This window comes from Acanthisitta chloris, unplaced genomic scaffold (assembly GCF_000695815.1).
Source record: "Acanthisitta chloris isolate BGI_N310 unplaced genomic scaffold, ASM69581v1 scaffold28800, whole genome shotgun sequence".
Classification (NCBI taxonomy): Eukaryota; Metazoa; Chordata; class Aves; order Passeriformes; family Acanthisittidae; genus Acanthisitta; species Acanthisitta chloris.
This window is the reverse complement of record NW_008651649.1, coordinates 12209-34471: the sequence shown is the minus strand read 5'-3', so window position 1 is coordinate 34471 and position 22263 is coordinate 12209. Positions and strand designations below refer to the sequence as shown.

Sequence of the window (22263 nt, the reverse complement as noted above, 5' to 3'; positions counted from 1 at the left end):
AGACAGTCACTGCATCCTTGGTTAAGTCCACCCATCCACCAGCAGTCCCTCAACACTTTTGTCCTGCTCAGAAAGCACAGAGGATCTTTAACTACCAGATCAGCAGCAGAGGTACCAAAGTCCTACACCAAAAACATGACCAAAATAATCTCCAAAACACAATCATAGAAGCATAGAATTTTAGGGGTTGAAAATGACCTTATGGATAATCTAGTCCCAGCTCCCTGCCATGGGCAGCCTCCACCAGACCAGAGCAGGTTGCTCAAGGCTCATCCAACCTGGCTGTGAACACTGCCAGGGTTGGGGCAGCCACAGCCTCCCTGAGCAACTTGTGCCAGTGTCTCACCACCCTCACAAGAAAACTCTTTTTCCTAATATCTAACCTAAATTTCTCCTCTTTCCATCTGTACCCATTGCCCCTTGTCCTGTCACTGCAGCTCCTAACCAAGAGTCCCTTTTTGGCTTCCCTGGAGCCCCTTCAGTTCCTGGAAGGTGCTCTGAGGTCTCCACACAACCTTCTCTTCTCCAGGCTGAACAACCCCAACTTCCTCAGCCTGTCTTCATAGGGGAGATGCTCCAGTCCTCTTAACAACCTCGTGGCTTCCTCTGGCCTTCCTCCAACTGTTCCATATCCATCAAAGCAAATGAGCAAAGAGTTCAAAACAACCACAAAAAGTCCACCCTAAAAATCCAAACAAATAAGGAAAACCAAGGAAAGGCATGGAAGTATTCCTTGTTATACCAAAATTTGAGGCCTCCTCGTCAATCAATCTAGTTTTCCCACAAAGGCTAACTGACATTTTTTAAATCAACACCACCACATGGAGAAGTTCATCTACAGAAACCCATAATTAAGGTAGTGTAAGCTTTAATATAAGACATTTGATGAAGGAGCTTTTCCTTTTCTGAATTATATTTCTTTACTTATTTTCATGTTTTCAAAACCAGGTAACTTGCCAATGGTTTCAAAATCTCAGATCCCTGAAGCCACTGGAATTGCTGCTGCTGCTTCTGAAGTCTTATATCTGGGGGAAGGCAGGGGCAATATTACCTTGTTGTAATTTCAGGTAGTCACAGAAGTTCAGAACAGCATGTCCCTCTTTGCAAGGCCAGTTATTCTTCTTACACCATGTACTTGCCAGGAATCAGCAGCTTACGGAAGTTTAAGTAACAGCAGTAGAGAAACAAAATAAAGATCTAAAGTACGATAAAGATCAGCAGGAGGATGTGTATCTTGGTGCCTGTGAAGTGCAGTCACTGCAGTTCTCCAGCTGGGAAAAGGCACAGACTAAACAATGGGAGCATCAGTGAGATTAAGCATTTGCACATCTTCCAAGCTTCACTCCTACACTCAAAGGCAGAGTCCAAACCCATTACCCACATCACTTTGAAGGTAGGTTCCCTATGATTTCTGCCACTCACCAACAGCCTGTTGACCACACAACGATGGAAGCAACAGTGCTATCTTTCTAACCAGCAGGTCAGAAGCCTCCCAGCTCTGGGAGTTGGTTTCCACACCCTCCTGCAGGCACTGCAGGGGGAGGTGGAGAGGCATCTCCTCCTGGCGTTTGTAATTCCCACGTCTGTCAAACGGCTCTGGATGAATGCACATCAAAACATCTTCCGGCACACCCAGGTCTTCAGGCCCAACTCAGCAAAAACAAAGAGATCTTACAGCAAAATCTAAACAAAAGACGTAGTATTTTTGGTCAAAGTGTTGTCCTGCAGTCACATTGGGCTGATATTTTTTTCTGTTAAAGCAGGATTTTCACATGCAGCAAGAACTTGCCACCATCTCTTTTCAAGCTTATGCCAGTTTCAATTTCTTTTCTCCTCTCTAGTAGCTTGGCCACTAAGCCCAAAGTAATCAAATCTCTTGGTGCCCTTCCATTTGACAACCTCCTCATCCACTGACATTCAGAAATGCTGAGGGGGTAAGTATTTTGAAAACACTGCACCAAATGAGTAGCTGGAAATGCCAAGCAAAACACTGCTGGAATTCTGGTGTGTATTTAAATTCAAGGCCCTTTGCTCTGGGAGATGTCTCAAAATAAAGCACAGTGGCCAGCCTAACTCATAACTGTTTATTGCAAATCACTCAAGAGTTTACACATCATTAATGGCAAAATAACACTTTTAAAACACCTGCTGGATGAAAGACAGAATAAAGACAACTCTTATATATTATATGGCATCATTTAAAAAACAAGAAACAGAACAAAAAAGAAATCTTTTTTTTTTATTCCCCCCCCACTTTTGCATCTTTCGTGAAAATATCTGGGCCTGAGTCTCAGTTATCTGGAGATTCCTGCCTTGCCCAGGGCATGGGGCTGTGTGGCTGGGAAACAGGCACTCCCTCTCCCAGGGGCAAGGCAGTGACCTTCTTTATAAATGAAAATCATGCCCTCTATCTTCAAAAGTGCTCCAGTGCTGACAGTACAAAGCCTCTCTCCTGCACTGGCTAACATCTAACACAAAGGGCTATATGTCCCATTAAATCCACATGCCTTTTTTTTTCTTTTTTTTTTTTTACGATATTTTTACCTTTTTTTTTAACCTTTTTTTTTGTTTCCTTTTTATATTTTTCTGGTTAAACAAGGCAACTGTTAAAATTCCGAAGCTACATAACTGTCTTTATATTTTGCTCAGAAACCAATGGATGTTGCATGCAGCTGTAATATTAGTACAGACTCTGACTTAGATAAAGGTCAGTTTTCTAAGACCTGCTAGTCAAAGGCAGAAAAAGAAATTAAGAGGCCTCTTGTGCAAAAGGAGCTAAAATATGCATGCATTGATGGCCATGACTGATTAGAGTATAACTTAGGTCTCCAAACATTGAAACCGAAGCTTTATTTGGCTTAAGACATGGTTGAGCTCTATACATTTACAATTACAATGTGTATGTGACAACAAAGGAATCATCTCAATATAGCATCAAGTTGGTATTTTGGCCTGTATAGAGACTAATCTTCAACACAAAAGCCTGCTCAGCAATAAATGGTTTTCATATTCAGCAAAGACAGCAGTGCACTGGGCTGGCTAACAGGGTGAACGAAAAGAAGAAAGCAGATTTTCAAACTAACATCTAACTAAACTTAGGGTGATATTTCCCCTTGGACATACTGTTTGTCATCAGTGATGTTATTGTCCTTTCCATTAGTATGTAGTTGCCACAGCAACAGGGATGGCCCTGCCCCATCCCCTCGAAAGATGCATCTCAAAACATATTTGATTAACAGTAGAAACAAAAATCTCCCCTAACTGCACTTGGAAAGGACAGTTAGTTCCTTCAACCTGCCAACGTTTACCATGGACAAGCAAATTACAACGAACCTCAGACATGAACTACAGTGACTAAAATCAAATCTCTCTCCTGTTTAACTGCAATATTAAATAATAGATAATATTTTACACTCTTAAATTTGGACATAAGACAGCTAATAAGGAAAAAAACTAAACAATCAAAGCTGTGGCCGAATCTGTTCAGCCTGACTGATCTGAAAAAAATTCCTTTTACCCAGAGGTAAATCCACCTCAGGCACAGGGTTATGTGCACGCCCACCCACCCACCCACCCGTACAGCAGCGCTGGCACAGCAAAGCGTCACTTTTCAGGCACTGCCATCTCCAGTCCTTTCCTTGCGCGCCTGGATCATCTCCTTCGGAGCCTGCTTGCGGTCAGTGACCAACCCCAACCAAAACATGAAGTCAATAAACCAGGTGGTGGGGTTGAACTTCAGGCCCAACTCACTGGCTGAGTAGTCAAATGGGAAGGTGTGGTGGTAGTTGTGGAAACCTTCACCTGAAAAACAGAGTTTAAAGACCACATAGCCACTTTTATGATCTCAGGAACACACTCAGATGGGACATCCCAACATCCATTTCCCATGTCTTGCATCTAGTGGAGGTTCTGCTCCACCCTAATTATGAGACACAAAGCAGTGCTCAGGGTTTCCTCTCCAGTAAGAAGGTGCATGTCCCACCCCTTAGCTTATGTTCGGGGAAGAAACTCTAAGTGCTTCAAGAGGGGAGATGCATCACCAAGTGAGAAGCAGAGTCACATACTTCTGCTGCTGAGGAGAGAATTGCTACTGTGTGCTAACACCTCTCTTCCTGCAGACTACATGGCATTAGTTCAGTGTGGGCACCATCAGTAGAACAAGGGAGTCTCCTCCAAGCCCTGGCTCCAAGTGGTGCCCAGCTGCAGGTGCTCAAAGCCCCAACCAGGGCAAAAAAGGATGGGATGCCACTCTGAGTTTGCAAAGCACTTACCAATGGCTCCCAGAGTGACAAAGGTGTTCTGCCTGGGGTTGATGTACTTGTCGTAGGGGCGGTTGCCGTACATGTGCGCGGCGCTGTTGACCAGCCAGGTGACGTTGAGGGAGATGGTGTAGCGCAGGATGGAGGCAAGGAAGTAGGCATTCCACAGACTCTCTCCCCAGAGGTACCACGGCACAAAGGTAGGGATCACAAAGCACATCAGCACAACTGAGCTCTTGTAATACCTGTGGGTATTACGAGAGGGGAAAGAAAAAGAAAAAAAAAAAGATTGGGAAAGAAAAGGATGCCATTACCATGGTGGGAATGACAGCTGGGGTGAATGGGGTGAGATTTCCAGAGATGTGGCTCTGACAGAAACACCTGGCATAACCTGGGCTGGCCCCATGTCTGGAGCAGCAGGGAACATTTCAGACAACCACAATCATGACATAATTTTTCCAAGTGCAATTCAAAACATCCAGATAACCCAAAATCCTGAAGCAGAAGAGCTGAGTCCCAAAGCAAAGCTCCTAAGCTGAGCATGTTTAAACCTGGGGAAGTGCAGAACTGGCTGTATGCCCTGGGCCTAGGCTCTGCCTCTGGTTCTGTAAAAGCCTGGGGCTTGGCATGGCATCAGCAGAGCTGTGTCAGAAACACAGTCACTGCTAAGAGCCAGCAAAGACTTCCCCCATGCTCAGATCAGAAGGGAACCTGCAGCACAGGGCAGGAGCAGCTCCTTTCTATACCATTACCTGTGTGAGCTACAACAGTGGCAGCAGACCTAAAGCTGCTGCCAAGAGACCATGGGCAAACCCTGCCAAGGGTGAGGAGAAGATGCACTTTGGCTTGGGGGCCAGGATGACTAGCTGGCACAAGCTCTGCTGCTTCTCCATGCACTGGATGAAATAAGTGTTCAGTGCAGAACGAGGAGGGAGGAAGCTGAACAGTCTGAGAACAAACAGAAAAGCTTTAAAGTACAGTTAAAGTCACACGCCCAGAGAAGGCAGGGAAGAGAGAGTGTAGGATGGCAGGGAGCACAGAGGTAAAGAATAGGAGAAACAAAGGGAAAAATCATGCCAGGTAGATTAATCAAGTGGAGAAAGGGAGAAGCTCAGCAAGAAGTGGGGAGGCAAAGTCAAAAGCAAGATAAGAAATAAATGGTTCCAAATGAAGAATGAGCTAACAGTGCTTAGAGGCAGAGAACAGCAAACAGTGCAGCCTGGGAGCCACCTACAGTGTGTCCCCAGCTCAAGGGGAAACAAGGTCCCCACTGAGCCCTCATACCTCCCTGCAGCCCAGATTGATTACAGGGACCCTGGGGTATCATCCTCAAAGCAAGCTGCCACAGGAGACTAGAGTGGGAGGCTGAGATGGCAGAACTTTGAAGGGTGCAGAAAGAACAGAAATGCAAAGTAAGACCAATCTTATCTGTGCCCATATAACAGGTTTAAAAGAGACCCCTGCTCTTGTTGAGTTTTCTGGAAGGGATGAGGAAGAACAGAGTTTGGACTTATTAAACAGTTATTAAAACTTTGCATTTGCTGAATGCTTTTCAGATAGGAAGAACTGTCATTTTTGGCTTGACAAATACAATATTCAATTAAAACCTACAGAGGACTGGGAAAATATTAATCTTAGCAGTAATTTTGCAAGGAAGAAAGTTTCCATGAACTGTCACACAATAGGTAGTTTTGATCATCTTGTGTATGAAATAAATCAAGCTCTTGCCTTGCAAGTTCTTTGGTACTTTTTGTTGTGTTTTGAGGTTGTGCCTCAGATGCTGGGCTCCAGAAGGAGATCTGCAGCTCTAACACCAACCATGGTGAAAAGAGCATCTCCTCAGCTCTCTCACAGAACTCTGTCTTCACTTACCTGACCCAAGGCCCTCCAAGGAAACAAGTTCCCATTCTTTGCTCCACCAAAGATAACAAATAATTTTCCACTCATATGACTGACTTCTGATAAGGTTTGCAAACCTTATCAGTTCAAGGCCAGGATTTAAGTAGAGCTGGAGGAGAAAAATACTTTCCAGTCCAGAAACTCCTTCAAAGCTCAAAGCCTCTACCACTCTGAGAAAATAAAGTAAAATATGAAAACAGCTTATCAGGCACCAATGAAACTGTTCTGCAAGATGCAAGAAGCTCAGACTGAAGTCCGTGAATGAAGACTTGAAATCTCACATGCGAATGAGCATCTGACTACATTGTCTCCCTTTGAAACATCCACCTTGGAATGAGAAACCTCCTTTCCTGGAGTTCAGGGGAACCAATGCCTCGATACATGCTTGGGGAGCAGTGCTGCTTTCACCACATGGAAACTTTGCCATGAAGACACTTCACCTGTGAGCTTCTCCCTCTCATCCCATTCAGAGTTATTGCTCCATTACACACAGAGGGTAAATTTTGCAGTCAGTCATGCCTGGAGCAGTACTATGATTTCAGCTGAAGTGATGTGGTTTTAAGCTGATTGAGTGGTACCTCATCCACAACTCAGCAGCACCACTAAATTCAGCCAAGCTAACAATTTGGCCTTAAAACGTGACAAGACTTATTATGACTCTAACTGATCTGACCTGCCAGGCTTTCCATGCTGACAAAAAACCCCAACACTTCAACCCTGTAGAAAGCAGAAAACAAATTTTGATTCCCAGGGAAGGGAAGGTAAAGTCCAAAATCCTAAATTCAAACCCAGAGCAGAGATATTTGCTACGATACAACTTCCCTGCAGAAAAAGAACTTCTTCACTGCATAAACTTTGCAGCATAAGCAAAGCAGCAGAGCTCACTTCTCATGGGATGCTGTTGTCTTGGAAAAGATAATAACCAAGAGAAGCTGCTGCAAACAGCCACTGCCAACTAAGGAATTAGTAAAAGCTACCATATGTGGAGGACAGTGAATTCCTCAGTCCTGAAGCATTCCCAACACAAGGTTAATTTTTGCATTTGAGAAATCATGACATCATAGAATTGTGGGGGTTGGAATGAACCTTACAGATCATCTAGTTCCAACCCCCTGCCCTGGGCAGGGACACCTCCTCACTAGAGCAGGTTGCTCAAGGCTCATCCAACCTGGCTGTGAACACTGCCAGGGTTGGGGCAGCCACAGCCTCCCTGGGCAACCTGTGCCAGTGTCTCACCACCCTCACAGCAAAAAACATCTTCCTAATATCTAACCTAAATTTCCCCTCTTTCCATTTGTACCCATTGCCCCTTGTCCTGTCACTGCAGCTCCCTACACAGAGTCCCCTCTGCAGCTTCCCTGGAGCCCCTTCAGATACCAAAAGGCTACTATGAGGTCTCCACTCAACCTTCTCTTCTCCAGGCCGAACAGACCTAACTCCCTCAGCCTGTCTTCACAGGGGAGATGCTCCAGTCCTCTTAGCAACTTCGTTGCCCTCCTAATGTGCACTGTGCACTAGCAGAAAAAACCTATCTCTGGACTCAAATGACTGCTGCCCTCACTCAGAAAATACACCCAAATGGCCTTATGCAATTTACCAAAGTACCCGGATCAAATGCTTGCAGGCAGAAACAGCCTTCTTGTGCCTAAAACACAGGTGGGTGCTAACATAGAGGACAATGAATGTTGCTCAATTCCTATCTCTCCTAGAGTGTGTAGCAAACTGAACTAGGTCTGTGCTAATTCTCAAGGGAGACAATTAATCCTGCATAGAATGACAGCCTTGGGGAGGAAGCACTTGGTCTGCACTGGCCCATGGGTGCCAGAGACGAGTTTGCAGAGTGAAATTTGCACTTCAGTGTTAAGGCAGTTAGGGATTACAACATTTGTTCCTATGATCAAAGCAGAAGTCCAAGACCCAAGCAGCTTCTGCCACATAACCAGCCCTGGCTTGCTGGAAAAGCAGAGGGACAAGGACATCGCTCACTGCGTGTACAGCAGAGCCCACGAGGACAGTCAGCAAGTGCCAGCCACATAGCAAATAGTGGGGACCAGGGGGAAGGCAGTCCTAACAGCTGCAGCCAGGGTGGCAGGGACATCTTGGGGGAGAAAAGGGAAAGATAAGAATAAAGAATGAGCCACAACTAGACAACCAGGCAGAAGCATCTCTCCACCCCCAACTCCCGCCGGGGCCCAGTGCTCTCACTCACTTTCTTTGGAACCTGACGACAGGGTCATCCAGCAGGTCACTGAAGTCCAGTTTCCTGCCCTTCTCTATGACGTCCCTGTGCTTGCGCACGAACAGCCACCCGATGTGGGAGAAGAAGAAGCCGCGGCGAGCGTTGTGCGGGTCCGCGTCCGTCTCCGAGTACTTGTGGTGCACGCGGTGGTCTCGGCTCCACTCGTAGATGTCATTCTGCACAGAAACCACGGTGGGGTGAGAAGAGAGAGGCCAGGCAGTACAACCTCCAGCTCTTACCCCACACAGAAACAGCAAGAAGCTCCTCCCTGATGCTCCTCAAAAAAGGTTGTTGACAAAGACATCCCAAGGGAGCCCAGCTTGGCTGACAGCCAGTCCATCCCACTGCTCCTGGCAGTCCCCACACATAATGGAACCTGCTCTGGGAACTGGTGACACAGTCTGGACACATCTCAGGGCTGGAGGTGGCTAGAGGCCAAGAGCCTCTAGCTCTGAATTCCATCATCAGTCTGCCTTGGTCTTGTGTCCTCCCTGGTTTATCTGCTGTCCAAGTTATCATCATCATCAGTCTGCCCTGGTCCTATGTCCTCCCAGGGTATTTGCTGTCCAAGTTACCACCATCAGTCTGCCCTGGGTGTTTGCTGTCCAAGGATGGACACTAGGCTGCAGGGACAGAGTACATACATGTTTACATTGTTGTTTTAAGACTCTGCCATGGGGGAGTTTGCATATTTATTTTCAGGGCACTACAGTGCAGAGGCTCTCAGTTCTGACATATTTTTCTAAGCTGGTTGCAGCTGGTTACCACCGATGCCTTCCAGGCACAAATACAGCACTGAAAATGGGACAGCTTGTGGAACACCACAACTACTCTAGTGTGAAACATTACACTGAAATGCCTTGTGGCTGTAAGTGGAATTATGTGGATTGCAGGGAGGAGGGAATGGGCCACAATTTCACACTTGGATCCATAACGACAGAGTTTACTCAGCCAAAGGGGTTTTAGCCTTCCAGTTTGCTCTGCAGGATGCACTGGACTAAACTGGTGGTTTTTACAGCAGTGCCAAGCTATTAGTGCAGGGCATTGTAAGCACATATGATACTTGCAAACCTTAAATTAAACTGCTCAATGCCAGCAGCAAATCATGGAAATTAGTTAATGCTCAGGTCCACAAGAGTGTGAATGTCAATCAGAGTTCTTAGCAGAATGTGCTTTCCTCTGCAATTTCCATCTTTGCACAGTCATGGACATACCCAAGCAGTAATACCCAAAGGAAGGAAGGGCTTGGGTTACTTTTAGGAACAGCACCCACAACCATCAACCACAGCAGCTTTGTTCCCAGCAGAACTGAGCAAACCATTTGTGGTGTGTCTGAAGGAACTGCAGGGCAGCAGCACTGAATACACCACAGCGCATGGCAAGCAGAGGCTAATGACAACTGAGTGTATCTATATTCTGTGAGACAAAAGGCCTATGCTGAAAACATTGCTCTTCCTCTCAGATACCAACATTGGAGAGAAAGCACTGAGGGGAATCCAGGAACAACTGCAAAAAGCAGCTAAATAATCCAGCTCAAATGCCTTCATGTCCAATTTCAGCTCTCTGCTTGCAGCAGCACACAAGGGACCAGTGAAGCACAAAAGCCCCAGAAAGATCTCAGCTCCACTGCACTGGCTGTGCTCAGCCCTGCGCTGTTGTCATGCTGTGAACACAGTGATGCTGGGAGTGGGCTGGGGAAGAGGGGAACGTTTTTCTGCAGCACTGACTCATCTAAGCCATTGAGAGGAGGCAATAAAGATCAGCCCCTTGCCAGTATGTTACACCTTAACTATCCCACTGCAAGAGAAAACAAAGTAAACTGAGTGAAGCAAAGGAAGTCACCAAAGTCCTTAGTGAGAATAACGGGAGATCTTCACCTTCCTGGAGAGAAATCAAAGGGAATGAAAACATCTATACTGCTTCAAGTGGCTTCAGTGGGAATATCCATATGACTGGAAAATGCCAAGATTAAGAAATTTAAAAATAAAACAGGGTTATGTAAGAAGCACACTTGGAAAAGGTCCTCTTCCTTAACCAGAAATAATTTTTCAAGTGAGACTATCGATCAGTTTGTCAGAGAGCACTTGAAAAAATTATTTGTGAGACAGCAGATAACAAGGCAAAGCAATGATACTGTGAGAAATTAACTTGGCTTTTCATACCACAGCAAACACCTGCAGGGCTGGGAAAAAAATTATTCCCCAGATGAAAGGGTTAGGAAACTGTGAAACAACTGAATTTCATCTAATTAAAACCCACAAAGGCTAAGAGGAAATAAAGGCCAGAGGCCAGAACTGTCGACAATAAATCCACCAAGAACTGGAGCATGGCATGTGTAAATATGCTCCCAGTGTATTAATAGCAACCTTTTTGCAGGAACACATTGCCTTTGATCAAGTTTCACGTAAACACAGGGGTGAAATCCCTTCCCAAGCAGAGAGTGACAGCATCATGCTGTGACAGTGATGCAGACATGAGGTGCCATTAGCAGGTTCCTTAATAAACCTGCAGACTGAAGTGTACATAGATTGGGCTATGTAACAGTCTCAGTGTGCTGACACGAATTTCCATACAAACACTCCTGCTGTGTACAAATGTGCCCAGCACAACCCTGGCTGAACAACACAGCTTGTGGCAGAGGTGGCATCAGCACAAGGCAGTGAGCAGTGGATGCACCAGCACATCTCAGCTGAGATGCTGCAACTCAAGCACTAGGAGAACAATAAGCCACATGTTACCTATGTCAGAAACAGACATGGGACAGCACAGTCTTTCCAGATTGTGAGAGGGTCACTCTACAAAGAGAGAAGAAACACAGCTCAGAATGCTCCAATCATAAAAAAATGCACTAGGCAATGTGGCAAAACTGCACCTGAATGTGTTTCAGAGGAAGTACAGCAGAATTAGAGAGGAATTACAGATGAAATACTGCACTCATGAGATCCCACTTGGAATACTGTGTGCAGTTCTGGTGCCCTCAACATAAAAAGGACATGGAGCTGTTGGAGCAAGTCTAGAGGAGGCCACGAGGTTGATAAGAGGATTGGAGCACCTCCCCTATGAAGACAGGCTGAGGGAGATGGGGCTGTTCAGCCTGGAGAAGAGGTTGCATGTAGACCTCATAACACCTTTCAGAATCTGAAGGGGCTCCAGGGAAGCTGGAGTGGGACTCTTGGTTAGGAGCTGCAGTGACAGGACAAGGGGCAATGGGTACAAATTGAAAGAGGAGAAAGTGGTGAGACACTGGCCGGTTTATGAGACACTGAAACAGGTTGCCCAGAGATGTAGTGGCTACCCCATCCCTGACAGTGTTCATAGCCTGGTGGGATGAGGCCTTGAGCATCCTGATCTAGTGGGGTGGTGTCCCTGCCCATGGCAGGGGGGTGGGACTACATGATCTCTGAGGTCCATTCCAACCCCTAAAAATTCTATGATTCTATGTCACAGCCCACATAGCATCAAATTAAAACTCTACAGTGATATTTCTTTCCCCTGTCCTTCAAGAAGTCTGAATATTTCCTCAATATTTAGTATCCAGGGATGCTGTAGGTATTTCCAATGCTATTTCTTCCTCCCACAGCCAATGTGAAGGAGATGGACCTGAAAACTCATCACTCATTGTCAACTTGTGGTGGTGAAAACAGACTTTAGCAGGCAATGGATGTCATGGTAATTAGGAGCAGGCTTCAGACTATTTAAGAGTGAGTAATTTGGCCTTTCATTTTCTTTCTGATATGAAGGGCACAAAGGTGGCTTGAAGCTACTTTGAAGTACTTCCCTGCCTCAGAATCACACTATGTCCTCAGACAAAAGCAGTGATGAGGCCAATGCAGCTGAGAGCAAAATCCATAGCAACAGGAGAGCAGAAGTTAATGAAATCCCAGTGTGCAGGCTCACTGCAGCCAGCTGAACACATTAATTTAAATTACTTATGATAGATAAGATCAGCTGTAAAACAGGAGGACACTACCAGGGGGTTCTCAAAACTCAAAACAGTTGTTTAACACACTGAGCAAAGGGCTTGTAAAAGCTCTACAAGGAACAGAGCAGCAGCTAAAATGTGGCTCAGAATAAAGAAAGGTTATAGTCAACATGGACACATTCAAGCAAAAGCATTGGGATTAACAGAATGAATTCTTTTCACCTTAAAAAAACCAAAATCAGAGATGATAAATGAACAGTACAGAGGAGGATAAAGGGATTCTTTTCATCCTCTCTCCAGGTACATGATTGAAAAGTCAGCCAACCAGATGGAAGGGAAAAATCTGAAAACTCAAAGTACAACACATACTTGGTGCCACAGGAGGTTATGGCAGCCAAGCTCAGTAAGTTTAATGTGAGTACAGGTTCATCTCTCTGTCCTTACCAGTGAGAGGAGTAACCAAATTCACACCAAGAGGATCCTGGTTTGGGGCTAACTCCTACAACCAGCTGGGTGTTACACAAATGTTTTTTGTGATCTAAGATTGCCTATCAGTAACTACAGAGTTAGTAACACACTTCTTTGCAAAAGCATTTGAATTTTACTGGTGAAAAACACTGCATAAAACAGAGATAAATTACGATTATGAGAAGATGCCTGCTCTCCTCTCTGGGCACATCAACATCTCCAGCTCCCTGGATGAACACAGACACTTGATTATGCAGATGTATTATATACTATATAATATAATCTAGACCTTGAGCAACCTGGTCTAGTGAGGAGGTGTCCCTGCCCAGGGCAGGAGGTTGGGGTGAGATGATCTCTAAGGTCCATTCCAACCCCTAAAATTCTGATTATCTGATGATTCTATATATTTGCATCAAGTTGGCCCTTACAAAAGTTTCCATGTTGTCCTGCGCCTCAGTTAAGCTGCTGAGGGAAGTGAGCCCCTGATCTGGGCACAGTCAGCTTGGTCCGTAAGTAATTATTGCTCCTGCACTGTCTAATACATACTGCTATGTGGGTGGTGAGAAGGTCTCCGTGTCCCCTGAGCAGGCAGAATGTGTTACAGCAAATACATATTTTTCTGCCAGTCTTCTTTCCCCCCCCTCTTCTTTTGCTGTCTCTAAGCTGAAAGGATCTCTGCACAGGAGAGAAAACAGCCTGGAGGCCAAGAACCTGAAGAGGCAATCACAACCCCACCTGGAAAGCCATGGAGTTAGCTGCAGCCAGAAAGATCCTCAAAGGCAGCTTGGCTTTGTAGGAACGGTGGCTCCAGAGGCGATGGGCACCAGCTGTCACACCCAGAGCTGTCACCAGGAAACAAAAGTAGGCTGAAAGACACAAAAACAAAAGTAGGCTGAAAGACACAAAAACAAAACACAGGGTGCGCTGGAGGGGCCAACTGCCATGATTTGTGCTGGTCCTTGCCCCTGCCTGCTGACACCTGCAGGTCACTCCTGGGCAGACAGGAGGAGAAGTTCTCAGACCACCTCTGCCTCACAGACCCAGGGACTCATTGTTCCACTTCCCACCCCTCCCCGGTTAGCCAGATCATTGCTTAGGAGCGTTTGCCAGCACTGAAGCACCATGCCATGCCATGTTTATGCAGTGTGACTTGCCAAGTACAGTAGAATGGAAGTTCACCACTCATATCAGAAGAGCAGCAGCAGCTTTTCTAACAAGGCACTGCCAGCCTCCTCCAGACAGGTCTTTGCTTGAGTCTGATCTGTCAGCTAGTTTAAGAGTGTCTCATCCCACCCCTAAGGATGCAAACTGTTCCAGAGTTTCCACAACAAAAACTTCTCTTATCATCAGGAGCTCATGACTCGCTATTAAAAATGTGCCAGGAAGCAGAGCATTCACCATCTCTCTCAGTTTCAGGAACTGCTTTTCCTTCCCCTAATTAAAAAAACTGGCCAAGTAAACTTATCTTGAGCATTTTTTCAGATGGCCAAGACAGCACAAGAGCACGTCTGTTCCTTACTCATCCTGTTGGCTCCATGCTAGTCACACAGCCCAAACACGTGTCCTGCAGTGTACCCTCCGTGCTTAAAATAATACCCACACTGACCACCATCACAGCATTGGTACATCTCTGCTTCTCCTTTCAGCTCACACATGCTGCAGCCACTTAACCTCATGTTTCCCGGGGCAGGGGAATGGCTGGTTGGGGCAGCAGAATGAGACAGTGGACCCAGGTCCTTCTGCTTGAGTGGCCACACATCTGTGCTCTGATTGCTTCTCCTCTGATGTGCCTCTGGTGACTATGAATTCCTGTGTGATGGATGATCCATAACATGAGTTGTTTTGGCTTGCAATAAAAGTGGAGACTATGGGAAAGGGCTGAAGAACAGCACACTAAAGCTGCTTTGCCTTTTGGAGAGAGACCAGAGGGAAAATGGGAATGGTTAGGAGGAAAGTGTTATGTAAGTCCCAAATAAACTGGACCACTTCAAGCTACTCACATTCAAGCTACCCAGCTGTCATAATATAGACTCTTATGTCTCCCTCCCATAGGTGTTGATTGCTCATGCTGTGCCTAAAGAGGACAGGCTCATTTTACAAGTGTAAAATTTAAAACAAGAGCAGATTCAAACAGTAAGAATACTACAGGACAACTTCAAATGAATTTACACCATCTGTAGCAATGTGGTTTTTAGCCAGGGCTCCCTGCCACCCTACACACACAGACTTGTTTTGGGTAAAACAGCCTATTTCAAATACCTAAATAGAGTTACTAGAACAAAAAGAGAAAATGTTATCCCCCAAAAAGAGGTTTTCTACTTGTGTCTGCACAAGTCTGTCCAGCAGGGAACCCTGTTAGACATACAGTGGCTAGAAAGGGATTCACAATCAGCTTTTCCCAGTGTGTAATGTAAAACATTCATCTTTGCAAAGAGAAAACAAAAATACAGATATGTAGGTGGGTGTCTACTGTGTCCCTCTATCAACTCCCAACTCACAGTGCTTGAAATGACACCATCTGAGAGAAAATAGAAAGATATTGGGTGAAATAATAGCAACCATATTTCATGTTGATTGTCACCCCTGCAGGCTGAAGGAGTAAATGGACCTTATCCACTCCACTGGTGGATCCATCAAAAAACAGATTTACCCAAACTGCTCCACATTTTATGTACATGGGCCAGATTCCTGTATGGGAGATTGTCATCTCCCACAGAGCAAACCAAAGCTTTTCTCACAAAATGCAACAGACAAGTGGAGTCTGAATGGCCCCAGTGAAGATGATGCCTCTCTAAAACCTGCTTTGGATGCCATCACCAAACAACCAATTCTTCTTTTCAACAGGCTGCAGTGCTCATGCTACTTCTGCAAATGGCTCATTTGTGCAGTTATGTCCAGAGCATTGGAGTCTATCACCAAATGAAATGTCTATCTGCCTGAAGGCAGGTACAGAAATGTACTGAAAATCAGGCATTCACTCTGCACATCATTTACAGATTTTGCTGGATTTACAGACTATTCTCAGAGTAAAAATACTGACACCATAACTCCTCACACTCCTGTCCCCACAGCAGTCTTGCAGTTCTTGCACATGCCTTGTCAGTGCAAGGATTTGGACTTCTACAAAATTAGGGAAACCCTATCCTGCCATTTTCAGTAGGTGATGTTGAGATGTTCAGAAGCAGCACTAAATAAGGCCTTCCAAATCACTCAGATGACTATAACTGTGGGAACAGACAGATCTGTGACACACAGAATACTGACATTATGCAGCTAACATAAAAATATTAAGGTTAGAGTCCTGAATCACTACAAGAACATATTGTCTGTGGGCTTTATGACTGGTTAACCTCATGCTAGTCATGGGCAGAAATCTGTCATCTTCAGCAGTTTTTTTTGCTTTCTTAAAGCATAAAGGGGCTTTTCTCCCACTTCAAAGCAACAGATCATTTAATTGACCAAGTGCTTCTCAAAGCATCCATCCACCTTAATCATGAATGAATTAAGGAGAAATGGGTAAAATGAGATATATGCAACATTAAGGTTGATTTTGCTTCCCTTCTCTGTCCAGTGCAAGAAAGAGGCTGAGGGGTAGGTAATACACAGACCACAGGGAATAGCTGCACTGAATACAAGGGATTTTTGCCACTTGATGATTCAGCAGTTACAGAGCTCAGCATCACAGAGACCCTTTCATTCAGCCCACTCCACAGCACCAGCACTGCAGCAGCACTTTGGGAGTCTGGGGGCTTCCCTAGGGTCTACCTGTCACCCTGTGCCAGTGTCTTTGAACAGAATATCCCAGCACCATTCCCAATTCACACCTCCCAGGAAGCCCTGGGGTACAGGATTAAAAGAGTGCTGCTGCTGCATGTCCCCAGCCACGGGCCACCAGCAGATGAGCTCAGCTGGACTGATCCATGCTGAGCCCCAGGAAAAGGAGGGGGAGCAGGAATGGCACATGGAGATCTCCCCATGGCCATGGCTGGGAACAAGGCATCTGTGTGGCTTGGGAAGGCCAACAAAAATGAGTCCCATGCTGAGGGGAGACCCTCAGAGCCTCCCAGAAACATGTCACCCTGTTGAAATGGGGCTTTCCCAGGGCTTTCCTGGGCCATAACCTTCTCCAGCTCTCCAGGGACTTGTCAGTCCCAGCCACTCCTGCAGTGATCAAGTGAGCACAGCTAGGACTTATACCCACACAACATGCCTATTTTTTGGCTTTGCAGAGGAGGAATCATAAGAGCAGGAATTTTCCTAATATAAATCCTGAGGGCTGAAACATCCCCAGAAACAAACAAACAAACAAACAAACAAAAGAATTCCGCAGGAGTTTAGTGACCAGAGCAGAAACAAATCCTGTTAGGCAAATGCATTGTTCACTGACAGCAAGTTTCTGTGATTCTTACAGCAATGAGGGTGCCTGAAAATATCACTAATTCCCAGTGTATAAATAGACAAGATGACAAATATTTGCCATGTAAAGATAGGTCTCAAGCTTTCCTTTGCAGAATAAATTATGATCTCAAACTGAAAATCAGACTGTCAACCATCTGATTTTACATTAATCATGCAAAGCTACAGTAACTGCATGAGAAAAGAGACACTACTTACCTACCTGCCTCATTTTTGGGGTGTGTGGAGTGTGTGTAGAGTGAGAACATCTCCATGAAACACAAAAGAATTATAATGTGGAGCAAAGCAGTTAATAACAACTCCCCCTTATACTGAAAACTCCCTCTTAGACCTGTAACTAAACAGGTCTCCTGAGTAATAAAGAATAAATAACATTTATTGCAGAAAAAGGGGGGAAATCCCACAAGAAAATTACCAATAAACAACCTGGAATCCAAACAGCTAATGTTATACTGCTTTTTAATTTAGTGGGGTAGCTAAGGTACAAATAGGAAGCTACTAAAGCAGACAGATTAGTCTTCTGCATGTTTCAGGTAGCTAACTATGCAACCAGGCTGACTTGATAAAGCAAAATCACACTCATGAGGAATTAGCATGTTATTAGGCATGTGTCATCTACATGCAACTCTGCACCTTCTGAATACTGTGACAAGGAGCTCTGCAGGGCCTTTACTCCTGCTTCTGCTACTGCAAAACTGTTACTTGGGAGAATTCACTTGGAACAAGAGCTGAATGACCTTGCCTAGCCCTAGGACAGTGTGGGAATGCTGTGTGCTGTGATTGCTGATTCCCAGAGCCACAGCTAGCTTGGGCTGGAGAGGTGGTGAAGCCTCAAGTTGACATAGTTTTAAAGGATTTCAGCTGGCTATGGTTTGCTTTGAATCACTTTCTGCTCAAAGCAGTAATTACACAAGCTTTAGCTTTGGTCAAGCCCATATTTCTCCATTTATCCGAACACTGTGGCAGCAGAACAATGCCCTAGAAACACAGCCTGAGGACCTCCTCTTACAGCAATGGTCAGATGAACGGTCAGACCTCAGCAATGTCCATCCAGGTGCCCATGGCAGCCAGGAGGGTGTCCACCACTGTGCAGAAAGGCCCAGGAGGCAGCTCATATCTCTTTGCCCCAGCAGGACTCTAAGCACAGGCAGCCTGACCGCAGCACTGGCCAGAGACCTCTGCCAGGGCCAGAGCTGGACCCCTAACACATACCAAGCAAGTGTCCCCAGGCAACAGCTCTAGCTGCCATCCCAATGAACACCCAAAACTCTGCAGGGAGGTTTAGGGCTTGCTGCAGGTTCAGGATAAGACTGAGACCTGGGTGCAAGTACCTGAAAATGCAGAGCCAGTGCCAAGAGCTCCAGGCTCTGCACAACTCTGAGCCCAGAGATGCCTTTGACTGGAATGTAAACCAGGACCTGTTCCAAAGAAACGTGATTTAATCCAGCAGAGGTTTTAAGCTGGTTCGTCCTTGTTTCTCCCTGCTCTTTTTCAAGACCTCAAGACAGAGTTAGTCTCAAACACAGGGATTCTACTTCCTTCTCCCATTGTCTCTGACACCTTTCCTGCAAGCTCTGCAATACACAAACCGCAGGCCAATGGAGTAAACTGGTGTGAAATACCCACTTGGTGAGGGTGGTCCCAACACATTGCTCCCTTAGGCAGGTAGAAATTCTCCCCTCCGGAGCCCTGCAAGAGCATAAGGTCTGACAGGAACATTTCCAATCATGAGCTCACTTGATAGAGCACAGCATAAGGAAAATGCTTCTAAACGGGAGCAGTGGGAGAAGCACAACGGGGAACAATGAGGAAGAGGGAGAAGAGAAAATAACAAGTAAGACTGTGCAAAAAAAAAGGACAAAAGACAGCAGTGCGCAGGGACAGGGAGAGGATGCAAGAGAGACAAGATACACGAGGTTAACCGTGCAAGCAGGGAGCTGGCAGGTTGCTAGGCTTCCAAGTACACTGTGCCTGTGCACAGATGCTATTTATGGGAACATGCCAGAATCAATAGGCAGAAGATTTTTATTCAACATCCTTATTAATGACCTGAAACAAAGGCAAACAGCATATTAATTACAACTGTGGATGATGCTATATTTGGAGCAGCAGTGAGAGCTAAGAAACACAAGAGGACCTATGCAGAAACAGGGAAAGGAAGGCTCAAAGTAAAGATCTGCCTGGATAGACAATGCAAAGTAATGTAGTTTGGGGAGCAATAACTGCAGACAGGGATCTGCAATGAAGATGAGAAGCCTGGGGGAGCAGGAGCCTGCAAGGAGGATCACCAACAGCTCATAAATTATTCTCAGCATGCAATATGATTAGGCAGCAAGACACCAGTGTGATTTTGAACAGCAGGCACAGAGGTGTCATCTCAGTGTCAGAGTGAAGCAATGAAAACTATACCATGCAAACTGTTTAAAAATGGATGGGATGGGAGGTCAACAGCATAAAACATTTGAGCCACCTTTTCCAGAACAACTCATTATCCCCATGGCTGGATTTCCAGAAGATACTTACCGAGCCCAGTGCCAACCTCTTCTGAAGACTTCAGTGTTCAGGGGATGGGCCTCTTCTGAAGACATGGGGAGATATTGCCACAGTCTGTATCTAGGTGAGACACTGTCCCAGGTTGCCCAGGGAGGCTGTGGCTGCCCCAACCCTGGCAGTGTTCACAGCCAGGTTGGATGAAGCCTTGACCAACCTGCTCTGGTGGGAGGTGTCCTTCCCCAGGACAGGGGGTTGGGACTAGATGATCTCTTAAGGTCCATTCCAACCCCTAAAATTTTATGATTCTAAGATTCTAATTCTCAGGTATCAGGAAATCATCCTCTGCTCTAAGTGGTTGCTTAAATTGGAACAGATCTTATCCCCCCAAAAGTTCAATTGTATCATACGCTGAATATCAAAATCACAAGATCTCCTGTTTCTGACTCCTGGGACTACATTAGAAACATGATCTGTACTCACTGCTTGTGAATCCAGCATATTCCAGATTGATTTTGACTTTTATCCGGTTATAAAAACACCAAGTCAACTGAAACAAGACACTCAACAAGCACTGGGTTCGTTCTGCATATCTAGCAGACAATGTTGGCTCCTGAGAGCGATGGGATGATGGGACATCCTCCTTCAGCACAGATTACAAGGAGACATTGTTGGATAGCAACTATCCCCATGTCACCAATGTCAAACATAACCTAGTTAGATGGAACAAATGGCAATTATCTCTGAGGGACAACACATCAGACACAAAAACAGTAGCAGTGAAACAAAATCAATTGCACATTCACAATGGCACTACTGTCAATATATAAACCATCTCTAAAAGACAGAATAATGTCACGCGACAGTTCCCATGGGGTGGCAGCACATGGAGCCTGGCACCAACTCACACCCCGTGCCTGCAATCCCTGCCTGGCATGGGTGGCATGAGGAGGAGGGAGGGCAGGGCTGGGAGCAGGGAAGGGAATCAGCCCTTGCTGGTTGCACTGTTGGCATCTCCCTCACGAGCAGCTGAACACCTCACAGTCTCTTGCAGAAGGAATGGATTCAAACACTGCACTTGACCATAGTAAAGTGACTACTTTGAACCTTGCACACACCTGGAGAGCTATCATCCTTGCAGCTTGGTCAATGACAGTTGGACCAAACACAGATCCCATCACAGCCTTATTTTCCAAATGCACTTTGGAACTGGGTAAGTTTTGTGAACTTTTTTTTTTGTTATAAAATATAATAAATGTTTTTCTGGTCCTGCTGCAGCTAATTTTAACATGTACTACATCAGGTGCCAGGAGGCAGAGCAGAAAGTCCCAGACCACCTGTCTCACCAGGACCAACAATGGGGAAAAACACATGGGGAAAGTGCTTGCCACTTTGAACAAGATGACATGCCTTATGAGATCAGAGCAGTGGCTCACCTAACCCAATGCTTTCTTCCAACGGAGGTAAGGGGAATAGTTATTCAGAGGATACAAAAATTACAAAAAAAAGTAAATTAAAAAGGGAAAAAAACCAACACAACCCAGTCGCTGTTGCACTAGCAGTGCCAGCACACTTCAAGTGGTGTGGACTTCAAGATGCAGCATTTTGTAGAGCACTGAAAAGTAATTACCAAGGCTGGAGGCTGTCCCAGAGTTGTTATCACACTTGCTGTTACCAGGACAGTGACAGATCTTGGGTAAAGATATCCACCAAGGGTCAGGGCTTTGGTTTTTTCCTTGTTCTGAGGATGTCAGCCCCATTTACTCCTGTGCTGGAGCTCAGAACAAGATGCATGAGCATCACTCTCTCCTAGGAATGGCCACTCCCACTGACAGTTATAGCCCTAACACAGCTGCTGTTTCCATGACCCCAAGTCTGCAGGTAGGAGCTCCCCAGCTGGGGCTGTCAGATCCCTGTTCAGGGTGCTGAGTGCTTCTCCTCTGTCCTTCCATGGGGGCTCAGGTAGGCAGAAAAATCACAGGCCACCAAAAAAATTCCAGAAGCACCAACAATGAAACACAGACCAGAAAACCATCCAGTGCTCTCACTGTGGTGAGAAACAGAGCAGGAGAAATCTGTACTCCAGCCACAAAACCACATCCTGTTTGAAGCTCTTGTCAGAGTCCATCTGACTTCTGGTTGTGGTTGCCTTTCTCCCAAGCTGTGAGAGAGAAGCCTTTGCCTACCATCGCTTCCTGCCAACCCCACACTCACAACCAAGCTGCAGCATCATTTTGTACATTCCTTGAGTGGTCTCTTCACCTTTCAGCTGCTATTGTGGAAAGACCTTAGCTCTTCCACTGTCATGGACAGCTTCAAAAACACCCATCACTCCTACAAGATCTGACACATTCCCAGCCCCACGTGGGAGTACTTGAAGTTACATTCAGCAAAGGGTTATACATTTTTTGCACACACAAGAGTCTCTAGCCGTTCAAGGATCAGAAGGCAAGAGCCCATGGATACAGGAGGGAGTAACTTCTTAAAAGCTGAATTCTAACTACACCAATGGCAAAGAAAGCACATCTTTTGCTTGGGGAAGAAAAATTCACAAATACAAGGGCTGTGCT

At 45.7% G+C, this 22263-nt stretch overlaps 1 protein-coding gene across 1 annotated transcript; it reads right to left on the bottom strand.

The window, feature by feature from the left end:
- Positions 1–3610: 3610 nt before the first annotated feature.
- SCD5 (stearoyl-CoA desaturase 5) lies at positions 3611–20826 on the bottom strand. Its single transcript, XM_009074223.1, has 5 exons — positions 20772–20826; positions 13523–13653; positions 8368–8573; positions 4272–4504; positions 3611–3801 (listed from the first exon to the last, which is right to left on the bottom strand). The coding sequence occupies exons 1-5, from the start codon at positions 20824–20826 to the stop codon at positions 3611–3613; spliced, it is 816 nt and encodes a 271-aa protein (XP_009072471.1).
- Between the last annotated feature and the right edge of the window lie 1437 nt (positions 20827–22263).